This window comes from Gymnodraco acuticeps, unplaced genomic scaffold (genome assembly GCF_902827175.1).
Source record: "Gymnodraco acuticeps unplaced genomic scaffold, fGymAcu1.1, whole genome shotgun sequence".
In the NCBI taxonomy this organism is placed as follows: domain Eukaryota; kingdom Metazoa; phylum Chordata; class Actinopteri; order Perciformes; family Bathydraconidae; genus Gymnodraco; species Gymnodraco acuticeps.
Genome location: NW_022989763.1, coordinates 354,100 through 375,177, shown reverse-complemented (window position 1 = coordinate 375,177; position 21,078 = coordinate 354,100). Strand labels below are relative to the sequence as shown.

Below are 21,078 nucleotides of genomic sequence, written 5' to 3'. Positions count from 1 at the left end.
GATAACAAAGAACTATGTGATTTTAGTTGATTCGTTGTTTTTTTTTATTAAGTTGACAAAAAAGCGCAACTGGCAACCCAAGTCAGTGAGCCTGCATGCAGTATTGTGCAGGAGCAGACTCCCCGCAGGGATCCCCAGGGTTACACACACTGCTGTTTAGATGGCTGACAGAAAGGAGTAACTTGGTGAACGGTGCTGCAAACACTCTGGGATCATCTAGCAAGTGTCTCGGGCACTTATTACGATAAAATGGAGCAAGAATTTGAAGACATTGATTCGTCCGGGAGATGGCAAAACCTTTACAATGTAAGTCGGGACACTGGGCCTCTGGTGTTTCTATGACGATCGGTTGCTAACTTACTTGGCTAGCTAATTTGGGTAGCTAGCCAGTAAGATACCTTTCCCGGTATCTGGTTGCTTTTAGCCTTCTACACGACCAATGTAATTGTGTTAACTTATACAACTCGAAACATGGTTTGAGGTTATATGTAGTGCTATGCAGATAGTGAACAGCTTAGAGGCGAATGAGAAACAATCAATCCGCGCTAGTAGTCGATGACTTCCGTAGCTAGAAAGCTTGTAACGTTAGCTTGAAAACGTGCAGCGGCACAGTGTCCATGGTGGAGCTCAGTTAGCTAAGGCTGAATGACGCTACCAGACGTCAGCTGCAGTTTCTGAGAACTCATAAGGACTTCCAGAGAAAAGCGCATGTGTTTCACCACCAGCTGTCCAACATAGCCCAGCTAGTAGTTTGTGATATTTCTGTTCCGGCTTTCTGCTCAGGCTATGGCCATGTCATATTTCACATTAGCTCCTCACCTGGACCGCCTGTAGTCTGAGAGGTTGTCTAGCTAACCGCTGGAAGTTAGAGAGGCAAACTAAAATAACGATGCTACCGTAAACAATCATGTTGTTCATTTAACAGGAATATAAATGTTGTCATAGAAGTGAACTAACTTCAGAGTAAATGCCTGAGGCTTGTTTAGGGGAAATGTATTATTTGATAGAAAAATAGTAAGAAGTCTTTATTTGTTTTGCTGACTTACTAATTGCATTAAAGGTCTACAATTATTCAGATGATATTATTATAATCTACTGCGAAGTAGAATACTATTTTTAATGTTACTTTATATTTGAAACTATTATGCGGCCTGTCAAACACTTCTTTAGATCAATCATAATTGTTTCAGTCGACTCCTATAAATCATCTGAATCCCCATCCTATGAACAGCTCTGTGTCATCAAAACACAAAAGCATCCCAATAGAAATGTTTGTCAGTAATAGACGACATTGAATTCTAATAAACCTAGCACACAATACATAGTGGATTGAATAGCTTGTATCTGTGTGTTACTGTTTTGACATGAATGTCGTCAGTGTCTCTGGCCCCTTTTGACATGCGGGGTTTCACACGTATGTTCCTGTTTGTCTAACAGTATGTGTCCCTTCTTTGTTTTGTAATCAATAATACCATCTCCTAACTCCCAACAGGAGATCCGTAACCAAGCCAGCGAATACCCTTACAAAGTGGCAAAACTCCCAATGAATCGGAATTTGAACCGCTACAGAGATGTCAGCCCATGTGAGTCTTAAAACAAATATGGTAGCAAAGCTTTATTGTAAAGGACATATGTGTAATGTATGTATGGGCTCTCATCTGGTTTCAGTCGATCACAGTCGGGTCAAACTTGAAAACTCTGAAAATGACTACATCAATGCAAGTTTAGTCATGATGGAGGAAGCCCAACGAGCTTACATTCTGTCTCAGGTACGATACAAGCGATATCAATGTCTGCAAAAGAATATACTGCATCTTTGAAGTCTTTGCTCTGATGTTTGTGAACTTTTTATAAAGACAGGACATGCTTTCTCTATTGATATGAATGTCTTGTGCTTCAACAGGGGCCTCTAAGGAATACCTGTGGTCATTTCTGGCTGATGATTTGGGAGCAGTGTTCCAAAGCTGTTCTAATGCTCAACAGAATCATTGAAAAGGGATCTGTGAGTACACCTCAGCACCTGCTGTCATTGCTTTCCAGCGTGTCATATCGTGACCAATCAAATGCATTGATATGACACTTGTCTAGCCGTAGGGACCACTAAGAGTGCTTTTTTCAACACAGGACAGTCACACAAGACACACACAAGCGCACACTGGTGGAAAAGGCCATACAATGTTTTTTAAAATAATAATTTCCTGGCAAATTATTTTAGAATATGATTGTTTTTTTCTGTTTTACTGTTAAAAGAACAAGATGTATTTTCTGTTAAAGAAACTACTGAGAGGAACATATTGAAATAACATACATTACCTTTATCAATATCAATGACTATTTTGTAGCTATTTACTTTTGAAGACATGTCAAATGCTGTGGCTTGAATAATGATTTGTATCTAATATGTTTGATGGTTGAACACAATATGTCTCCTCCTAAATATCCAGCTGTGTGCAGTGGAGGTTTGAATATGCTTTGTGGGAGCTGCCTATTTATGGATCCTCAATCAGTGTTCATTTATTCTGCACATAAATACAGCTTCCTATACAAAATAAGTCAATGAATTGTTGTGTCAACAGGAAAAGTGTGCGCAGTACTGGCCCACCTCAGAGGGGCATCCAATGTCTTTCACTGACACAGGGTTTGTGGTCAGGCTGCTCTCAGAGGAAGACCAATCCTATTACACAATACGGGTGCTACAACTGCAAAACACAATGGTGAGCATGAGAAGCAGTCTATAAGAGGATAACACAGTGGTGCCATTTCAGAGGCTATTTTGTGAGGTGAAAAGTGCTTTGCGTCTAGTTTAGAAACATGTTTTTCTTTCTTCAGACTAGGCTCTGAGCATGACTTGAGCTGTCTCAACGTGTAACATCTTGAGTGGTCGTATTGGCCTAAAAACCTTTCTTTCAAAAAAAGACTTTATTAAACTTATGTTTCTTTTTTTTATATATATATTACGCCCCTTGTAGCTCTTTGGGATTACTTTTAGCAATGAAAGGTGCTTTACAAATAACATTTATTATTATTATTATTGTTGTTGTTGTTAGGACAAGCATCAAAGTCTAAATGTACGGAGAGGATAAACACTGTGATTGCATCATATGTTGTGATGATTTCCTAGTGACAAATCATCATGCAGTGCTCTGTGAATAAAACGCTCCAAATGATGTCAGGCCTCCTCACATGTTATCTGTCACAGACGGGGGAGTCGAGGGAGATCTACCACTTCCACTACACCACGTGGCCTGACTTTGGAGTCCCAGAATCCCCAGCCTCCTTCCTCAACTTCCTCTTTAAGGTCCGGGAGTCCGGCTCGTTGGGAGCAGAACAGGGTCCCGCAGTGGTGCACTGCAGCGCTGGGATTGGACGCTCGGGGACCCTCGCCTTGGTGGACACCTGCCTGGTCCTGGTGAGATTGGGGGGGTGTCCGCACCTACAGTCAGTGTTGGAGGGAGTTGTTGCTTAATGTTGAAAACAAAGCGTTAAAACATTACTCAAATGAGATGATGGTGTTATGATGACTTACTGGGACATAGCTGCAATTTGAAAAAGGAGTTGTGGCAAGGTGGTATTGTACTTTAATGCATTGATCATTTTTCAATGGTTTATGCATTGAAGAAGACTATGACCAAGGAATAACTCTCAACCTCCTGGTCTCTTATTATTTCCAGAGCTGTACAGTATGTGTGGGAAGTAGCCACATGTCGCATTCAGAATATTTACTTGAGTTTAAGTTGAATTTATTGTGCAAAATGCTTACAATACTAGTTAAAGTCCTGCTTTACTAATAAGGCTTACTACTTTACAAAAGTACAATAAAGTCAAATAACTGATTCCTTTTTTTAATGAAATATTGGGAATTTGGCCCCAGTTATTAAACATCAGACCAGTTTAGGAACTACTTAAAACTCAAGTCATCTAAACTAAATCTCAGGTATCATGATCCCTAAGGACCTGTGGAGACCTCCAGCAGGAACCAAACATGACACTAGCTTGGGTTAAGCTGTCTGAATGTGTTGTTGTTTAGTTAGAAGCTAAGCTTAGCTGCAAAGCTCTTCCATCTGTATTCTTAACATGTTCATCTGATTTGCAGATGGACAGGAGGAAGAACCCGTCATCAGTAGACATTCAGAAGGTGCTTCTGGACATGAGGGAGTACCGCATGGGCCTGATCCAGACCCCAGACCAGCTGCGCTTCTCCTACATGGCCGTCATCGAGGGAGCCAAGCTCACCCTGCTAGAGTGCTCAGCAGCGCAGGTAGCACAGGGCTGGGGGGTAACCCTGTAATTACCTCAAGCTCATCTCGGGCTGTTATGTTGGCAGCAAACCTCAGATAACTGGTTTATAAATCCCACCCAACTGTATTCCATCAAATACACTGTTATTGAAACTATTGTGCAGTCTTATGTAAACAGTTTTAGTCAATGAGCTAGAACAGACATTTTTACAGTTTTAAGCTCTAGTCTTTACATTAAAACCATCTTTGGAAACAGGCGGAGGTTATTCACCAGTCAGTGAGTTTAGGCGTCTTAATCAGCAGCCATATCCTTGTAACTGAGGGCTCGCACACCTAGTATTGATATCATTTATTTGCACCTCTCCCTGCTCCTGGTAATATGCAGCTATTTTTAGGCTTTGACTTTGTAAACTACAAATGTATTCAATTCAATTCAAAACCTTTATTTATCCAGGTAAAATCCCATTGAGATCAATGATCTCTTTTTCAAGGGAGACCTGCAGCAGTAGGTTCCACAAGAAGACATAAACACATAAACAACAGAACAACAAAAGGACATCATACAGCAAAATGTACAGGGATTACAATTTACATATTTAACCACAAGTACAGGTACCAACAGCATCTGATTTTGTAGCATCCAACCGAGCTTTAAAAACATGTAGTGGTACTAGCTTGGTAATTTTCCATTCTTTTTGCAGACTGTTCCATGTTAGTGGAGCTGCACATCTAAAAGCTTTCTTCCCTAAGACAGTCCTAGCACTTGGCACATTTAATAAAACCACAGCATGCGATCTCAGGCAATAAGTACTTTCAATTCGCAGAGAGATCAGGGAGCAGATATAAGATGGTAGTTTATCCAACATGGCTTTGTAAATGAAAAAGTACCAGTGACTGAGCCTCCGTACAGTAAGTGATGGCATAACCGCCTTGGTATACAGGGTACAGTGATGCGTAAGTGCTTTACAATTTGTCAAAAATCTCAGTGCACTGTGATACGCAGCATCTAACTTGCTCAGGTAATTGGCAGGTGCATTCATATACATCAAATCACCATAATCCAGCACAGGTAAAAAGGTCACAGTGACTAGCCTTTTCCTGGCCTCAAGCGAGAAACAGGACTTATTTCTGTAGAAGAAACCTAGCCTAACCCTCAGCTTTTTAAGCAGGTTATTGACATGAAGTTTAAAAGTGAGACAGTCATCAAGCCAGATACCAAAGTATTTGTAACAGGTAACCACTTCAAGTTGTATTTCTTGCGTAGTTACAATATCCAAAGCAGTCTTTGGTGTATTTTTAGCTTTAGCTTTAGAAAAGAGCATTACCTTGGTTTTATCCACATTTAAAAGAAGCTTTAGTTCAGAGAGCTGAGTCTAAATAATGTTAAAGACAGCCTGTAATTTAACAACAGCCTCGTTAATCGAGGGACCTGCACAGTACATCACGGTATCGTCCGCATAAAAATGTAAGGTTGCTCCTTCGACATTTTCACCTAAACTATTAATATAGATAGAGAATAATAGCGGACCTAAAACAGAACCTTGTGGTACACCATTAGTGATGTTTAACCACTCAGAAGACAGCCCATCAAACTGAACACATTGGGACCTTTCAGAGAGGTAGTTCACAAACCACCCACTGCATGGCTGGACATGCCTATACTGACCAGCCTTTGCTTCAAAATGCAATGATCGACGGTGTCAAACGCTTTGGAAAGGTCAATAAATAGAGCTGCACAACTCTGCTTATTATCTAAAATACTCGTAATATCATTTACCACTTTCATTGTGGCAGTGATGGTGCTATGTTGCTTTCTGAAGCCTGACTGATGTTTAGACAGGATGTCATTGTTACATAAAAACTCCTTTACCTGTTCACTCACTAAGCGTTCAAGAACCTTGGCCAGAACTGACAACTTAGAGATGGGTCTATAATTGTTTAATAAGGTGGCCTCCCCTCCTTTTAGCAAAGGCAGGACATAAGCTGACTTCCATACTTTTGGGATTGCATTTGTGCTGAGGGAGAGGTTAAAAAGAGTAGTGAGAGGTGGAGCAATAAAATCTGCAGCTAACTTTAAAAAGAAAGGTTTTACGTTGTCCGGACCAGCCGGCTTTTTAGGATCTAGCTTGGTTAAGACTTCACGAACAACATCAACAGTAAAAGGAGTAAAACTGAAGGGGTTTTCCAGACCACATTGTTCTGAGTCACCGACTGTGGTGTTCACAGAAGCAGAGTTAGAAACAGAATGAAACAGAGAGCCACAGGACACAAAATGCTCATTAAAACAATTTAGTATGGTGGTCCTATCCGATATAGTGCCAGATGCTGTGGTAAGGCACGGAGGTAGCTCATTACGGATATCACCGGTGGATATCGATTTTATGGCTTTCCAGAATTTTCTAGGGTTGTTCAGGTTCTTTGTGGTAACTGACAGATAATACTTAGATTTAGCACTTTTGACATGTGAAGTGAAGCTATTCCTTAGCTGCCTAAAACGCAGCCACTCTACCTCTGAGCCTGAATTCCTAGCCTTTGCCCAGGCCTTGTTTTTCTCATGTAGGAGACTAGACAGATTAGCAGAAAACCAAGGATTGTTTCGTCCCTTCACTCTAAATTTACGCAGGGGTGCATGTCTATCTATAATTTGCATAAAACCAAGATAAAAATAAGACCATGCGGTTTCTACATCAGCACACAGATCGATTTTTCCCCAATCAAACCCAAACAGATCATGTACAAAACCCTGCTCCACAAAATGTTTGATGTCTCTCTTGATGATAATACGAGGTTTAACCTTTTGGACCTTAGTGTCCCTAATTGTGGCTACAGCACAGTGGTCACTCAGATCATTAGCAAATACTCCCACAGATGAGTATTTATAGGGAACATTAGTTAGAATGAGATCAATTAGGGAGGATTTATTAGGGGACTTAATGTTAGGGCGAGTAGGACTGTCAACAATCTGAGTAACATTTAAAGAGATACAAAGGTTTTTTAAATCCTCTGACACTGCAGTTAACCAGTCCCAGTTAAAATCTCCAAGTAGCACTATTTCCTTGTAGTCTAGTTGCGATAAAAGATTTGCTAGCGAAGACAAGGAGTCTTTGACAGCTAAGGGGGGTCTGTAACAGCCCACAACCATGACCTGTTGACCCTTTGCCACTTCTATATTTAAGGCTAAAAATTCAAATTGCTTACTGATAGATTTGGAAACTACAGCGGTTACACTGAACTTATTCTTAACATAAATGGCAACGCCACCACCTTTATTAGGCCGGTCGGTACGATACACATTAAAACCATTTAAGGCAATGTCAGAGGCCAAAATAGATTTATTTAGCCATGTTTCTGATAAAACAATGACGTCAGCGTCAGTCGAGCTCGCCCAGATACGGACAAAATCTAGTTTACCTAACAGACTGCGCACATTCAAGTGGATGAAACCCAACCCAGACCTAGCTTTAAAATCAGCAGGAGTAGCGATCTGACTACTACTACTGGGCGGACCAGGGTTAGGTTGTACATTTCCTGACAGTAATAACAACAAAAAAACCAGGCATCTTTTCCTCTTAAGCGACACACATACATTGTCATCTACTTTAGAATCACCGGAAAAGTCTGCGAGAGTGTGATTTGAGCTTAAGAAGCAGTCCTGAAGAACCATCATCGCAGGAAAACAAAAAAGACAAACATATTTTGTTGAGCAGATTGACTGGGACAAGGCAACCGGTAATTGTTTGTGTAACACATCCGAACCTTTGCAGGGGATGCCCACTGCGGGTGGCAGAACAGACCTGAATCCAGTAGACTCCTCAGAATGATTAGAGATCTTCTCATAGTCCAAAACAGTTAACAGGCACAGCAGAATCCCGATATGGGCCATTTTCCCAGACCAGGGAACCGCGATGTTCCTGGAGCAAAATCAGCACAGCAGCAAAGGACAGGCGAAAGCAGCAGCGTGGTATCCCCGTGGTGAAAGAAGGCCTCTGCTACAGCAGAACCAGGACAGGTGGGAAGCAGGCCCCAGGCGTGGTAAAATCCTCCTCCGTACAGCAGCACACGCCCGGTGGAAGCAGGCCAAGCCCGAAGCGTGGATCCACTCCGTCTCTCCGCGACGACTCCGGGGTAAAAACCTCTCCAGTGCAGCCGTGCAGGTGGGAGCAGGCCTCCGTAGATCGCAGATCGCAGGCAGCAACAGGTAGAGCTGCTCAGTCTCTCCGCTCCGTCTCCGGGGTAAAAACCTCTCCAGTACAGCCGAACTTAACAGGTGGGAGCAGGCCTCCGTAGATCGCAGATCCCAGATCGCAGGCAGCAACAGGTGGAGCCGCTCCGTCTCTTCGTGACGAGCAGGCCTCCGTAGATCGCAGATTGCAGGCAGCAACAGGTAGAGCTGCTCCGTCTCTCCGCTCCGTCTCCGGGGTAAAAACCTCTCCAGTACAGCCGAACTTAACAGGTGGGAGCAGGCCTCCGTAGATCGCAGATCCCAGATCGCAGGCAGCAACAGGTGGAGCCGCTCCGTCTCTTCGTGACGAGCAGGCCTCCGTAGATCGCAGATTGCAGGCAGCAACAGGTAGAGCTGCTCCGTCTCTCCGCGACGTCTCCGGGGTAAAAACCTCTCCAGTACAGCCGAACTTAACAGGTGGGAGCAGGCCTCCGTAGATCGCAGATCCCAGATCGCAGGCAGCAACAGGTGGAGCCGCTCCGTCTCTTCGCGACGAGCAGGCCTCCGTAGATCGCAGATCGCAGGCAGCAAACAGGTGGAGCCGCTCCGTCTCTTCGTGACGAGCAGGCCTCCGTAGATCGCAGATCGCAGGCAGCAACAGGTAGAGCTGCTCCGTCTCTCCGCTCTGTCTCCGGGGTAAAAACCTCTCCAGTACAGCCGAACTTAACAGGTGGGAGCAGGCCTCCGTAGATCGCAGATCCCAGATCGCAGGCAGCAACAGGTGGAGCCGCTCCGTCTCTTCGCGACGAGCAGGCCTCCGTAAATCGCAGATCGCATGCAGCAACAGGTGGAGCCGCTCCGTCTCTTTGCGACGTCTCCGGAGGAAAAACACCTCAGTACAGCCGTACTCACAGGTAGGCCTCCGCAGATCGCAGATAACTAAAACTACTACTTGTATAAGCAGGGATGGCTAAAAGTTTGTGTATAAACACAGAGGTGAATTTTGTCATCTAAAGATTCACTATTAACTATTGTAGAGGGAATCTTTGGCACAATCTTAGGCAGTCAAACATATTTCTTTAGCTTGCCTAAGTCTGTCTTTCTGTAAGTTGGGAGTAAACTTAATTTTTCTTGTGTGTCTTTGTGTCTCATCCCCTATAAGCAGATAGTCATACCTAGAGATGGTGTAGAGGCAGATCTGCCCCCGCCACCTCCTCCACCCAGACCTCATCTCAACGACAACAGGCCCAACGGTCAGCCGGGACCCTGTGCGGAGCCAGAGGCCACCTCAGAAGAGCCCCTGTCAGCAGAACCCCAGTCAGCAGGAGAGCCAGAGAGTCAGGACCCCGACACAGCAGATAGCTCTGGGCAGTAAGTAACAGACCAGGGGCACATTGGCAAATATTCTGACACTCTGAGAGCTCCTAACTTAACCATGTCATGTTTAGCAAGGAGTCCGAGCTCAGGGGTGATTTAGGAAACTAACAGGGCTTTGACAGAGATGTTACCGGTGTGGTTGGGACAGTTGCTAGGTATGACAAATCCCCTCAAAAGGATGAATTTTCTGATAAATAAATAAAAGCACTCGTATTGACAATGAGGATAGAATCGGAAGTGAAAACAATCAAATTATAAAAATGCTACAAATGTTCACTTATATAAAAATGAGCTTTCAAATTGCTTCACCGAAACAGAAAATACGCAGTGTAAATATAAATTAGAACAAAGGACATTTGCGGTAGCTAATTCACATACTATTTATTTGGTTTTATTTATTTATTTATTTGGTTTTATTTATTTATTTGGTTTTATTCATCCTGGTAGTTTTAGTATTTTATTTGAACTCACTGTCATTCAATGTTTGAAAAATATTTCTCCTACCTATCTCTGTTTCAAGATGTTCTCCTCTGTTTAAGAACCTGAAGCCTCTGAAAAGTGCTCCTTTCAACTCCTAAGAGTTCACTTAGAAGCTCTCCTAAGGGCTGAGAGGCTTTATGTTTGATCTGTACCACGATCTAGCCTTAACCGTAAGAGGAAATCATTCTTAGAATTAGATGTATGAATACAGCCCCTGATCTCTAACCATCTTATAGTTTCATTTGACATTTATTATGTAATAGTTTTCTGGCAGATCAGTGGCACTGTGCGTCAGAAAAGCTGACTTCCTACTGTTACCTTGATCTTGTTTCAGTGTGAGAAAGCGACACCGTGAGGAGAGGATCGCCAGCACCTCCCAGAAGGTCCAGCAGATGAAACAGAGACTGAGCGACTCGGAGAGGAAACGGGACAAATGGCTATACTGGAGACCCATCCTGCTCAACGTGGGGGCTGGGGCAGCGGTGGCTGTGGGCCTGCTGGTGGTCTGGATGTACGCCCAGTGAAACACTCTGGGTCACTTTAAACGGACTCCTATTTTGCACCAGTACCTGGGATTAGGTACTTCTCTAAGTAGATGTAGATGGTAAAATGTGCATAACTGAGGGTATTTATTTCTTACGGTCAAAATGCGGGAGCGCTAGATCAAATGATTGTGTATATTTTTCATGTAAGATCAAACAAACTAGTAACATCTCAGGATCTTGGTGCCAGCACGATGATTTCATTTTCTTTTCTTCTTGTCACTCGATGAATGTACTGTATCATTGCAAATAGCTTTGGAAGAAACGTATTGCAGGTGCAGTACAAAGAAAAACGTTATCTGTGATGGTCAGATTTGTGTTGATCATATGAAGACTCCAGTTCCCATAGGTCAGCTGTGTGATTTTCCTTCATTTGTTTGTCTGTAGTGAAAGGTGCATATCAGACATGCATATAGAAGTTTTCCAGAGCACCCCACTTGTTCTTCCGTTCACATTAAGCAGGGCATCCCAATAGGGCCAGATATATATTTTTTTGTGACTGGACACTTCATAGGGAGCTGCCTTGCTGATGTTTCAAACTCTGCTAGAACTTTAATCTTATTATTTTCTGTTCTATGAGCACCTTTTTTACAGATTTTGGTTGTCACATGGATCATATAAGCTGTCGGGTCCCTCACCGCTTAGTGTGTGTATTTACCCACTGGATGGGTTCATGTGTGTATGTTCATGTTGTCCCACTGTTTTTATGGAAACCAAAGCAAGGCTGTCCTTTTTTGGACAGTAACAGCCAGGCAAGCTGTTCAGTGATGAAATCTTGTACTCCCATGTGGAATGTGTTGTCCGTTGGATTTCTGACAAAACTGCATTACAAAATGATTCATATTAGCTTTACGTTGTGTGTGACTTCTTAATTTGAACCGGTAGAATCATCATTTGTTTTCCGTTGACTAGGACCAATCTAAAGCTATAATAGTGCAATTTAGAAGTTGTAGCGGAGAACCTTGGATACAATTTGAGTTAGGAAAGAGTGATAGCATACACGTTTGTATCTATTTGTTTGCTGGTTGAGATAGCTTTTAATGTGCCTTGAAGTGAAAAAAAATGTGTGCTCCAAGGTTTCCTAGTATACAGATTAAGGTTAATGTGAGGACTAATATCCCACATAACATGAGTAACATGTTAGCACTGCATTGACGGGTTTGTAGTTACTTGAGGTGTGAGTTGATTGTAGACCTAATGTGTCATTAGCATGTACTGATGTCTGAGAGGAAATTGTGTGTTGCTAATTTACTAGTTACCACTGATGGACATGGCTTTTACTTAGTTCTTATTTAACCCAGAAGAGACACATTTGATCATAACATTCCATTCATTCTTGTTTTCCACATAAGATTTCAGGGGAGTTTTGTACACTGCTGAGCTGCAGTGAGAACATGAGAGATGGCTTTTGAAGACGAAAAAAAAAAGCAAACAAACATGAAATACTTCTTAAAATAAACATTCATCTTTTTTACCAAATCATGCTGTCTGCTTGTGTTTTTTCTTTAACTCTGGGTCCACCGTCAGCTCTCAGCTCCCTGCACTGCAGTGCCGTGCATCATTTCATTCTGACCATGAGCTAAATCAACACAGCCAGACCGGAGGCCTCAACATGGATTCCAGGAATTGATTCAATATTTCAAGAAGAGGCCTTGCTCATATGTAGTAATTTCATCTTCTGTTGTCTGTTGGCTGGCATCTGCATATGTGGAGTAGGCCTACTGGTCTATCCACTAAAAAGAAACTTCCGATTTCTATATACTATTACTAGAAAAAATAAACGTAAAACGGCTATATTAGTAAGTAAAGTTTAGAGTAAGAATAATTAAAATCGTCTTAATTTAAAACGTGTAGCTTAATGAGTGAACAAATAAGTAACAGGTGCACTACAATTTGACTACAAAGGGGTCTTCACAGATTACAAAACAATAGGACGACTGATACAATCCCTGAATAAAAGAGCGGAACAAAATTCTACCGAAATTATATAAAACTAAATCAGACGTGACTTAACATAAATCATTTGGTCAGTGATATCAAAATGGACGTATATTATTTATTTGTTCTAAGACAGAGTAGTTGAAAGCGACAGTTGTCCTCAGGACTCTGCCAGGCTTCCCTGGAGCCACATTCCCGCTTCCTGTTCCGCCACAGTTTAAAACTATGGCAGTTGTGGCTATCCTCCGCAACGGGCTGCCGTCATAGATATTTGACTATGTTACAGACGAGACATGTTTACAAGGATTGAGATATTACTCAAACACACGCATATCGTTACTTATTGTACACTATTAAAAAGGTAGCAAGGTATTTGTGCTCAGAACGCTCCCGGACTCCTCAGCAGTGATGTCCCTTTCTCTAGAGAGAGCCTCCGAGCTGAAGCAGATCATCCACAACCATCTTCTGAAGGTGAGCAAACCGCTGTAACTTCGGAATGCTCAATAGGCTAGGTTTGGTAGTTATGCATTGTGTTTTCGAAGGTTGACCGTTATGCTAAATAACTGGGGTTACGTAGGCTACTGTAACCCAGGTTGCGGTCGGATAATCCAAAAATCAGCTCCTAACGTCTAACCCTATCGTCTATTGTTCCTTGACCTCTGAGTGAAACGTCACGGGGTTAAGGAATAGTGGATAGGAGAATTAAAAAGGACTTAGGAGAAGAGACTGCGGTACTTTAACGGCTGTGGGCCCTTCTCACTTCGGTTAAATTGATTCCTTGCGTCCCTCACTTGCGTCGTTTCCCTGCGACTAGTCCCTCCCACCAGGGAAGCATGGAGAGATGCAAGGAAACCACGAGAAGCAGGGAAATTAGTTTTAAGAGCAATGGGACGTCCTTTCCTCCGGAGCGTCACGTGAAGCGACGTCCGTTTGTGATGACGCTGGACAGCTGATCGTCTGACAGCAGCCAGCTCTGTCCCCGTTATTTCCACACACCCCCGCCTCTGTTAGTACACATTTACTGACACAAACATTTGTATCATCTGTTATAGACCCAAATACATTAAATCAAATAAGAACTCATTCTCAAAAAAGATAAACGCCATTCTTAAAATGTATAAACGAAAAAAGCGATCATGAAAATGTTTTCAATAAATGAAGAAAATTATTTTTAACCACTTTGTTGTTCAGATATATCACATATTTGTAACTAAATGATAAATTAATTGAAACAAAACACAGTATAAACTGAGGAGTGAGACCGAGACCGAGGAGCGATGAAATGAAAAATAAGAGAAGTGAGTCTCAATTCAGGGGTTGTATGTGTATGTTCTTATTATACATCCATGGTTGTATCCTTAGAAGGGTGCATTCGTAGACCGTACACGTCACTTCCGCCGAAAGAAGGCTGTCCCAATAATAAAAAAAAAAGACTAGACTCCTCTGAATGCGGCCCACGAATGCAGCCTACTTTTCCCCAATTTGAAGGATACATCTGATGTGCACTCCGCGGCCTACCATATCCCAGGGTGCAATGCGCGCAGGGAAGAGGGAGTTTTTTTCAAATGAAATGGCTTCCGGTCTCCCCAGCAGAATGGATTTAAAAGCAGCCGCAAGCGGAGGAATCACTAATAAATGTGAGTATTGGGTTTTAACTTACTTTAAATTAACTAACGTCACACACGTCAAACCCAAGGGGCATTACAACGTACATTTTCGTTAAATAATACGGATAATTAAATATGTGACGCTAACTAGCTAGCTGGACGTACTGCACTGTTGTTTACACTTATTTTTTTATTCAATTCAGAAGTTTACTAAAGTCATACAGAGATCTTGGCTCTGTTATAGATAAGTTATATTTTATATTACATAAATAGACCAAAGTGAAAACATTTAGACCGGTATAGCCTACAGTACGGTGGGATTTATAAAATGCTACCCTGACGTCTGCTGTTAGCTTTATTTATTTTTCTGACATGTTCCAATGTTTTACTGTTTATTAAACTTTGGGACAAAATTACAACCTTTTTATTCAGCTCATGCTGCTTTGAGGTAGGGCTAAAAGAAAAGCCTAATTTAAATATTTCCACCAGATTTGATCATCTTTTATTTAGGTTACAGTTTATTTAATTGATCCTAATCCCATAATAATAAGACAATCGAAAATAGACAGCAGCCTGATGTTAGTTTGTGCTGTCAAAGGGATGCACGTGTGTCATTTCATCTCTTTAGTTTTTTAAAAACCAGAACAGTACATCATTTTAAATGATCCCTTAAGGATTGTTTGTCTGAAATGCTTAGAGTTACATTTTGCAATAATACTTTTGCAACCCTGTGTTTAATATGATTAATTCACTTTTTTCTTTTTCTCTTGTTTTTCTCTGTAATTAGGACAATTCTGGAGAAATGGATCTGCTGGAGAAGGACCCCTAATCTGAAAAGTGCACAGCGGATCATCAGGACAGAGCTGCCATCCACCTGGACCCCCGAGGTGCTGGAGAAGGACCCCTAACCCCAGAGGATCATCAGGACAGAGCTCCATCCACCTGGACCCCCGAGGTGCTGGAGAAGGACCCCTAACCCCAGCGGATCATCAGGACAGAGCTCCATCCACCTGGACCCCCCGTGGTGCTGGAGAAGGACCCCTAACCCAGCGGATCACTCAGGACAGAGCTGCCATCCACCTGGACCCCCGAGGTGCTGGAGAAGGACCCTAACCCCAGCGGATCATCAGGACAGAGCTCCATCCACCTGGACCCCGAGGTGCTGGAGAAGGACCCCTAACCCCAGCGGATCATCAGGACAGAGCTCCATCCACCTGGACCCCGAGGTGCTGGAGAAAGGACCCCTAACCCCAGCCGGATCATCAGGACAGAGCTCCATCACCTGGACCCCCCCGAGGGTGCTGGAGAAGGACCCCTAACCCCAGAGGATCATCAGGACAGAGCTCCATCCACCTGGACCCCCCCGTGGTGCTGGAGAAGGACCCCTAACCCCAGAGGATCATCAGGACAGAGCTCCATCCACCTGGACCCCCGATGGTGCTGGAGAAGGACCCCTAACCCCAGCGGATCATCAGGACAGAGCTCCATCACCTGGACCCCCCGAGGTGCTGGAGAAGGACCCCTAACCCCAGCGGATCATCAGGACAGAGCTCCATCCACCTGGACCCCCCGTGGTGCTGGAGAAGGACCCCTAACCCCAGCGGATCATCAGGACAGAGCTCCATCCACCTGGACCCCCGAGGTGCTGGAGAAGGACCCCTAACCCCAGCGGATCATCAGGACAGAGCTCCATCCACCTGGACCCCCCGAGGTGCTGGAGAAGGACCCCTAACCCCAGAGGATCATCAGGACAGAGCTGCCATCCACCTGGACCCCCGAGGTGCTGGAGAAGGACCCCTAACCCCAGAGGATCATCAGGACAGAGCTGCCATCCACCTGGACCCCCGAGGTGCTGGAGAAGGACCCCTAACCCCAGAGGATCATCAGGACAGAGCTCCATCCACCTGGACCCCCCGTGGTGCTGGAGAAGGACTCCTAACCCAAGAGGATCATCAGGACAGAGCTCCATCCACCTGGACCCCCCGTGGTGCTGGAGAAGGACCCCTAACCCCAGAGGATCATCAGGACAGAGCTCCATCCACCTGGACCCCCGTGGTGCTGGAGAAGGACTCCTAACCCCAGAGGATCATCAGGACAGAGCTTCCATCCACCTGGACCCCCCGAGGTGCTGGAGAAGGACTCCTAACCCCAGAGGATCATCAGGACAGAGCTCCATCCACCTGGACCCCCCGTGGTGCTGGAGAAGGACCCCTAACCCCAGAGGATCATCAGGACAGAGCTCCATCCACCTGGACCCCGTGGTGCTGGAGAAGGACTCCTAACCCCAGAGGATCATCAGGACAGAGCTCCATCCACCTGGACCCCCCGTGGTGCTGGAGAAGGACTCCTAACCCCAGAGGATCATCAGGACAGAGCTTCCATCCACCTGGACCCCCCTTGGTGCTGGAGAAGGACCCCTAACCCCAGAGGATCATCAGGACAGAGCTCCATCCACCTGGACCCCCCCGAGGTGCTGGAGAAGGACCCCTAACCCCAGAGGATCATCAGGACAGAGCTCCATCCACCTGGACCCCCCCGAGGTGCTGGAGAAGGCCCCCTAACCCCAGAGGATCATCAGGACAGAGCTCCATCCACCTGGACCCCCCGAGGTGCTGGAGAAGGACCCCTAACCCCAGAGGATCATCAGGACAGAGCTCCATCCACCTGGACCCCCCGAGGTGCTGGAGAAGGACCCCTAACCCCAGCGGATCATCAGGACAGAGCTCCATCCACCTGGACCCCCCGAGGTGCTGGAGAAAGCAAAACGGCGATCAGGAGCATCCTCCACCCAGACCTCTGCTTACTGCCGTCCTACAGACTTGTGTCTTACTTTCAAAATGTGATTTTGTATGTGTCCTTTCTTTTAATAGATATCTAACGATTATAGCTTGAGTCTGTCTGATTCCCCAAACAGCTGCTTCTATATACTTGCTGCACATATAATACAAATAAACAACTCCATAAACACACTTTTTCTGATATTTGTGTTACTGCTGGTGATGTTAAAGTACATGACTGATTTCCTCTGTCTCAATGATGAAAGTTATAATAATAGAAGACATGAAGCTGCAGAGAGAGGATGGATATATTCTCACCTCTACTTTGTGATAAGATGAAAATACAATATTAAATTGTAATTGTTAAACACATTGTTTATTTCATTTACTGAGGTTTTAAAGATTATTTACAACATGTGTACATAAGCAGTGGAATAATAGGGTATCTCTAGGTCATTCAACTGTCTTCAGTTTAATTTTATTAATACAAAAAATAGGTCATAGAAAATGTTTAATGCTGCTGGTCAGTGGGACATCATCTGGGCTGGTGTAGGGGAAGAAGGAGAATATAAACTGTTATAATCACAGCTATTAAGTTTATAACACTAATATTGTTAACAATCAATCTATACAACATGCTTTTGTTCATTTAAAAAAACATTGTTTTATTAGTACAGACAAATTAAGACTTATTTTAAATATATGAAATAATATGATTAAATTACATCAGCTATATTTAATTTACTTGTTAACTTACTAATGTAACATTACTGGGGGCTAAAGGAACAGCTTCATCTTATTTACCTGGCCATGGTTCTATTTATTTCATCTCCGACGGTGATCTCCAAAAAATGTAAAAGTAAAGTTTCTGGATCCTTTTCAGCTTATTTGCTAGCAGGCTGCTGGAGCAACGCAACCGAACAGCGCGTATCACGTGACGTAAATACGAAGCGCTCTGTAGGCTAGACCGTCTCATTTCGTAGGCCGCTCGGTCCAGCCTACGCGGCCTCGTCGGCCGCATCCCCGAGGCTGTGTACCCCGAAGGATACAACCTCTGAATTGAGACACGGCCAGAGAATCCGACTGCACTTTCACTATCCGACGTGTTTATGATGCGCCAGCGGACGTCATGAATGTGCGTCTGCTGCTGTGGGGAAACTATGGAAACTACAGTTTTCTATACAGCGGACTACAACATGGATGTTTAATAAGAACGAGGGACTACTGTAAACTCATCTAGAGACTCTGCACCGTGCTCTGATGCTGTTGCTTTATGCTTTATGAACGTGGACAACAGAGAAACATATTCTTCAGGACCAAAGTTGGAATTGAAATAAAAAAGGAAAGTGAAACTTATGCTCGTCACCCTCTCCCTCCGGTCCACATTAATACAAATGATCCCAATACGTATGATTGATGAAAAGATCTTAAAATCAATACAGATGTATTTATTATAAACGTTAGTCCTTAACATCTATCACTGTGTACATCACCATTCAAACATCTTTTAAAAGTTGAACAAACTCCACACAGCTCAGTAAACACTGTGAAATGTTGACTTTATTTGATCATTTCAGTAAAAACTAACGTTCATATTTCTCTTTTTGATTATAATACTGATGAACGTTCAAAACAAAGCACTTTGGCAACTTACCACCTACGTTTTAAAAAGCTCAATAAGCACCGTAACTTTCATGATATCATTTCTCCGTCATAATCGCTTTTTTTCCGTGAACGGCCGACTGTTGTGACGGCAAATGCTGCGGCTGCAAGGCATTGTGGGGCAGCATTTTCTCCTCTCCTTTCGTCAAGGGAGGTCCAGTGGTTCCTAAGCTAAAGGAGGTTATAAACAGGGGTGCACATAACTGGTACGCAGGTAACAATCCGAAATGCGTACCGTCACTTGTGTCACAAAGCGCATTTGCGTACCGACGTACTTGTGAAGCTTTTCCAGAAGACGGTTAGATCACCGGACGAGAGTCGGTCTCCGTGTGCACAGACAGGGCTGCTGTTAACGTCGGTCTGTACAACGGAATTGTGCCAAAACTACGCCAACCGGCTGCGGAGGGAGACTCCCCCCCCTTCACTGGAGAACTGCGCTAAAACAGCTGATCACAACGGTCACGCGCTGTTTTCACGGAGTACTCCACTAGCCCCCCCCCGTCGACTTTCCTGAAGTACTCCACTAGCAAAATGTGGAGAAGTTGTGAACAAAAAGACAATTATGAGTATTTAAAAAAAAAAGTTGAACAGTTCAAAGAATAGATAGCCCAGTGGATAGAGCCGGAGGCCCGCATGCGGCGACGTCCCCGTGCAGCTGGTTCAAATCCTGGTAGGGATGAACTTTTAATCATTGCCCGCTTTTCAACTTTAATACTAGAACTGATAAAAGGCCTTCCCTGGCCAAAAAAATGCCTCTAGAACAGGGGTGCCCAACCTTTTTTGAACCAAGAGCTACTTTTAAAGTTGCCAGTCTGCCGAGATCTACCAGTTCAAATAGAGAGCGTAGCCATTACTGACAGCCTACTACCAGGTAAATACACACTTCTACTTGTATTAAACTGACCTTTGTATGATTAATACTTCATAAAATACTGCAGATCCTTTATCTTACCTCTTTCTCATCTACACACATACAAGTATTTAACTGAAGTTACACAACAGTGTTGTTGATACAGAGTTGGAGTTTATTCACACGTCACTACAGTGGGTAATGTTTTCAAGAAACATTGAACAGTGCTGCCACAGATGACACAGGGAAAAAAGAAAAGACTCTGAACCCTTTCTTTGCCATTATATAAAAATAGTGTTGCTACAAAAGTATAAATGATGCTTACTATGTAGGGTTGGGTATCGAGAACCGGTACCAAGTCAATACCGGCACCTGATTGGACGGTATCGGTATACCGTTAAGCCGCTGGACAAACGGTGCTGCTATCGGTATATGTGTGACGTCTACTTCCTTAGTTTAACTTTAAACCATTCTGGTTGGTTGGGAACCCTCATCCCGTGTAATGCATCCGGTTTGAGACCCCTCTGATTGGCCACTGTAAATGCCACTCCTCATCTCTCTCAACAGTGCTCTTATTATTGTAAGATAGAGATGGCAAATACGGATCCTTTTACGGACTCAGGGTCTTCTGAGTCAGTCATTGAAGAGATCCGGGTCATACGAGTCATATGAGTCAGCATCACCAAGAGCATAGAAATCGTACCGGTGAAACCGAAAACTTGTTGCATTTCACGAGCATATTAAACTGACGTTATATTAACCTCCGCTACACAGTGTCTTTTGCTTTAATAAAAAATGTTGATCACAAAAAAAAGGGTTATTTTGTGAATCTGAGTCTGCTGTTGACTGCTGCATGACGAGTCTGCTGGATCTCTGGATCTGCTGCTATATGGTTACGGCTCTGAGTCCGCACGAGTCTGCTGTGTTTTGCACAGTGAGTCAGGATTTGCGAATCTCTGAGTCTGCTGTTGACTCGTGCATATAGCCGCGGGAGCTGGAGGAGGGGAGTAAGTATGCTCGTGCACATGACGAGTATGGATCTCTGGATCTGCTATGCTATTACGGTTAGGAGCCGTAACTTACGGCTCCTCTGAGTCCCCACGAGTCAGCAGGAAGTTTCACTGATCCGCGTCCCCTCCAAACGATAACTTCTGGAAGCTATCCTACTTGCTAAAGGGTAGGCAGATGGACTGGGGTACGTTGTAATGTTATTTTACATGTTATAAGGAGAGTAGCGAGTGGCGCAATTTATAGTTTTAATTTGTACGTCACACCAGGTGTAGGACTCAAAGACTCGGGTTAATGGAGAGGGGAGACTCGTCACGACTAGCTCATTTCTAGGATCCGGGTTAATGATCCGGATGAATCAGGACTCGCCCATCTCTATTGTAAGACTCCCGCAGGCATGGCGGACAGAGCGAAGCGATCGAAGGTCTGGGTGCACT

General features: G+C 43.9%; 2 protein-coding genes across 4 annotated transcripts in view; both read left to right on the top strand.

The window, feature by feature from the left end:
• Window positions 1–67: 67 nt before the first annotated feature.
• Window positions 68–12,281, top strand: ptpn2a (protein tyrosine phosphatase non-receptor type 2a). 2 transcript variants are annotated; one of them, XM_034215846.1, is made up of 9 exons: window positions 68–306; window positions 1,493–1,583; window positions 1,669–1,769; window positions 1,904–2,002; window positions 2,577–2,714; window positions 3,200–3,409; window positions 4,094–4,258; window positions 9,566–9,771; window positions 10,592–12,281. In XM_034215846.1, exons 1-9 carry the CDS (start codon window positions 250–252, stop codon window positions 10,779–10,781), a joined length of 1,257 nt encoding a protein of 418 aa, XP_034071737.1. In that variant the 5' UTR covers window positions 68–249; the 3' UTR covers window positions 10,782–12,281. The 2 variants fall into 2 exon arrangements, with proteins under 2 accessions (XP_034071737.1, XP_034071733.1); XM_034215842.1 differs by having other exon boundaries at window positions 9,563–9,771.
• A 658-nt stretch (window positions 12,282–12,939) lies between these two features.
• The window catches only part of cep76 (centrosomal protein 76), a 38,329-nt gene continuing 30,190 nt past the window's right edge, over window positions 12,940–21,078 (top strand). For both annotated transcript variants that reach the window (XM_034215830.1, XM_034215823.1), the window contains exon 1: window positions 12,940–13,208. In XM_034215830.1, the coding sequence (XP_034071721.1) occupies window positions 13,146–13,208 (63 nt within the window). In that variant the 5' untranslated portion in view covers window positions 12,940–13,145. The remainder of the gene's footprint in view (window positions 13,209–21,078) is intronic.

Coding starts and splice junctions, on each gene's coding strand:
- ptpn2a (XM_034215842.1), top strand. CDS start 250: ATGGAGCAAGAATTTGAAGACATTGATTCGTCCGGGAGATGGCAAAAC. Junction 307..1,492: donor GATGGCAAAACCTTTACAAT/GTAAGTCGGGAC, acceptor AACTCCCAACAG/GAGATCCGTAACCAAGCCAG. Junction 2,715..3,199: donor TACAACTGCAAAACACAATG/GTGAGCATGAGA, acceptor TATCTGTCACAG/ACGGGGGAGTCGAGGGAGAT.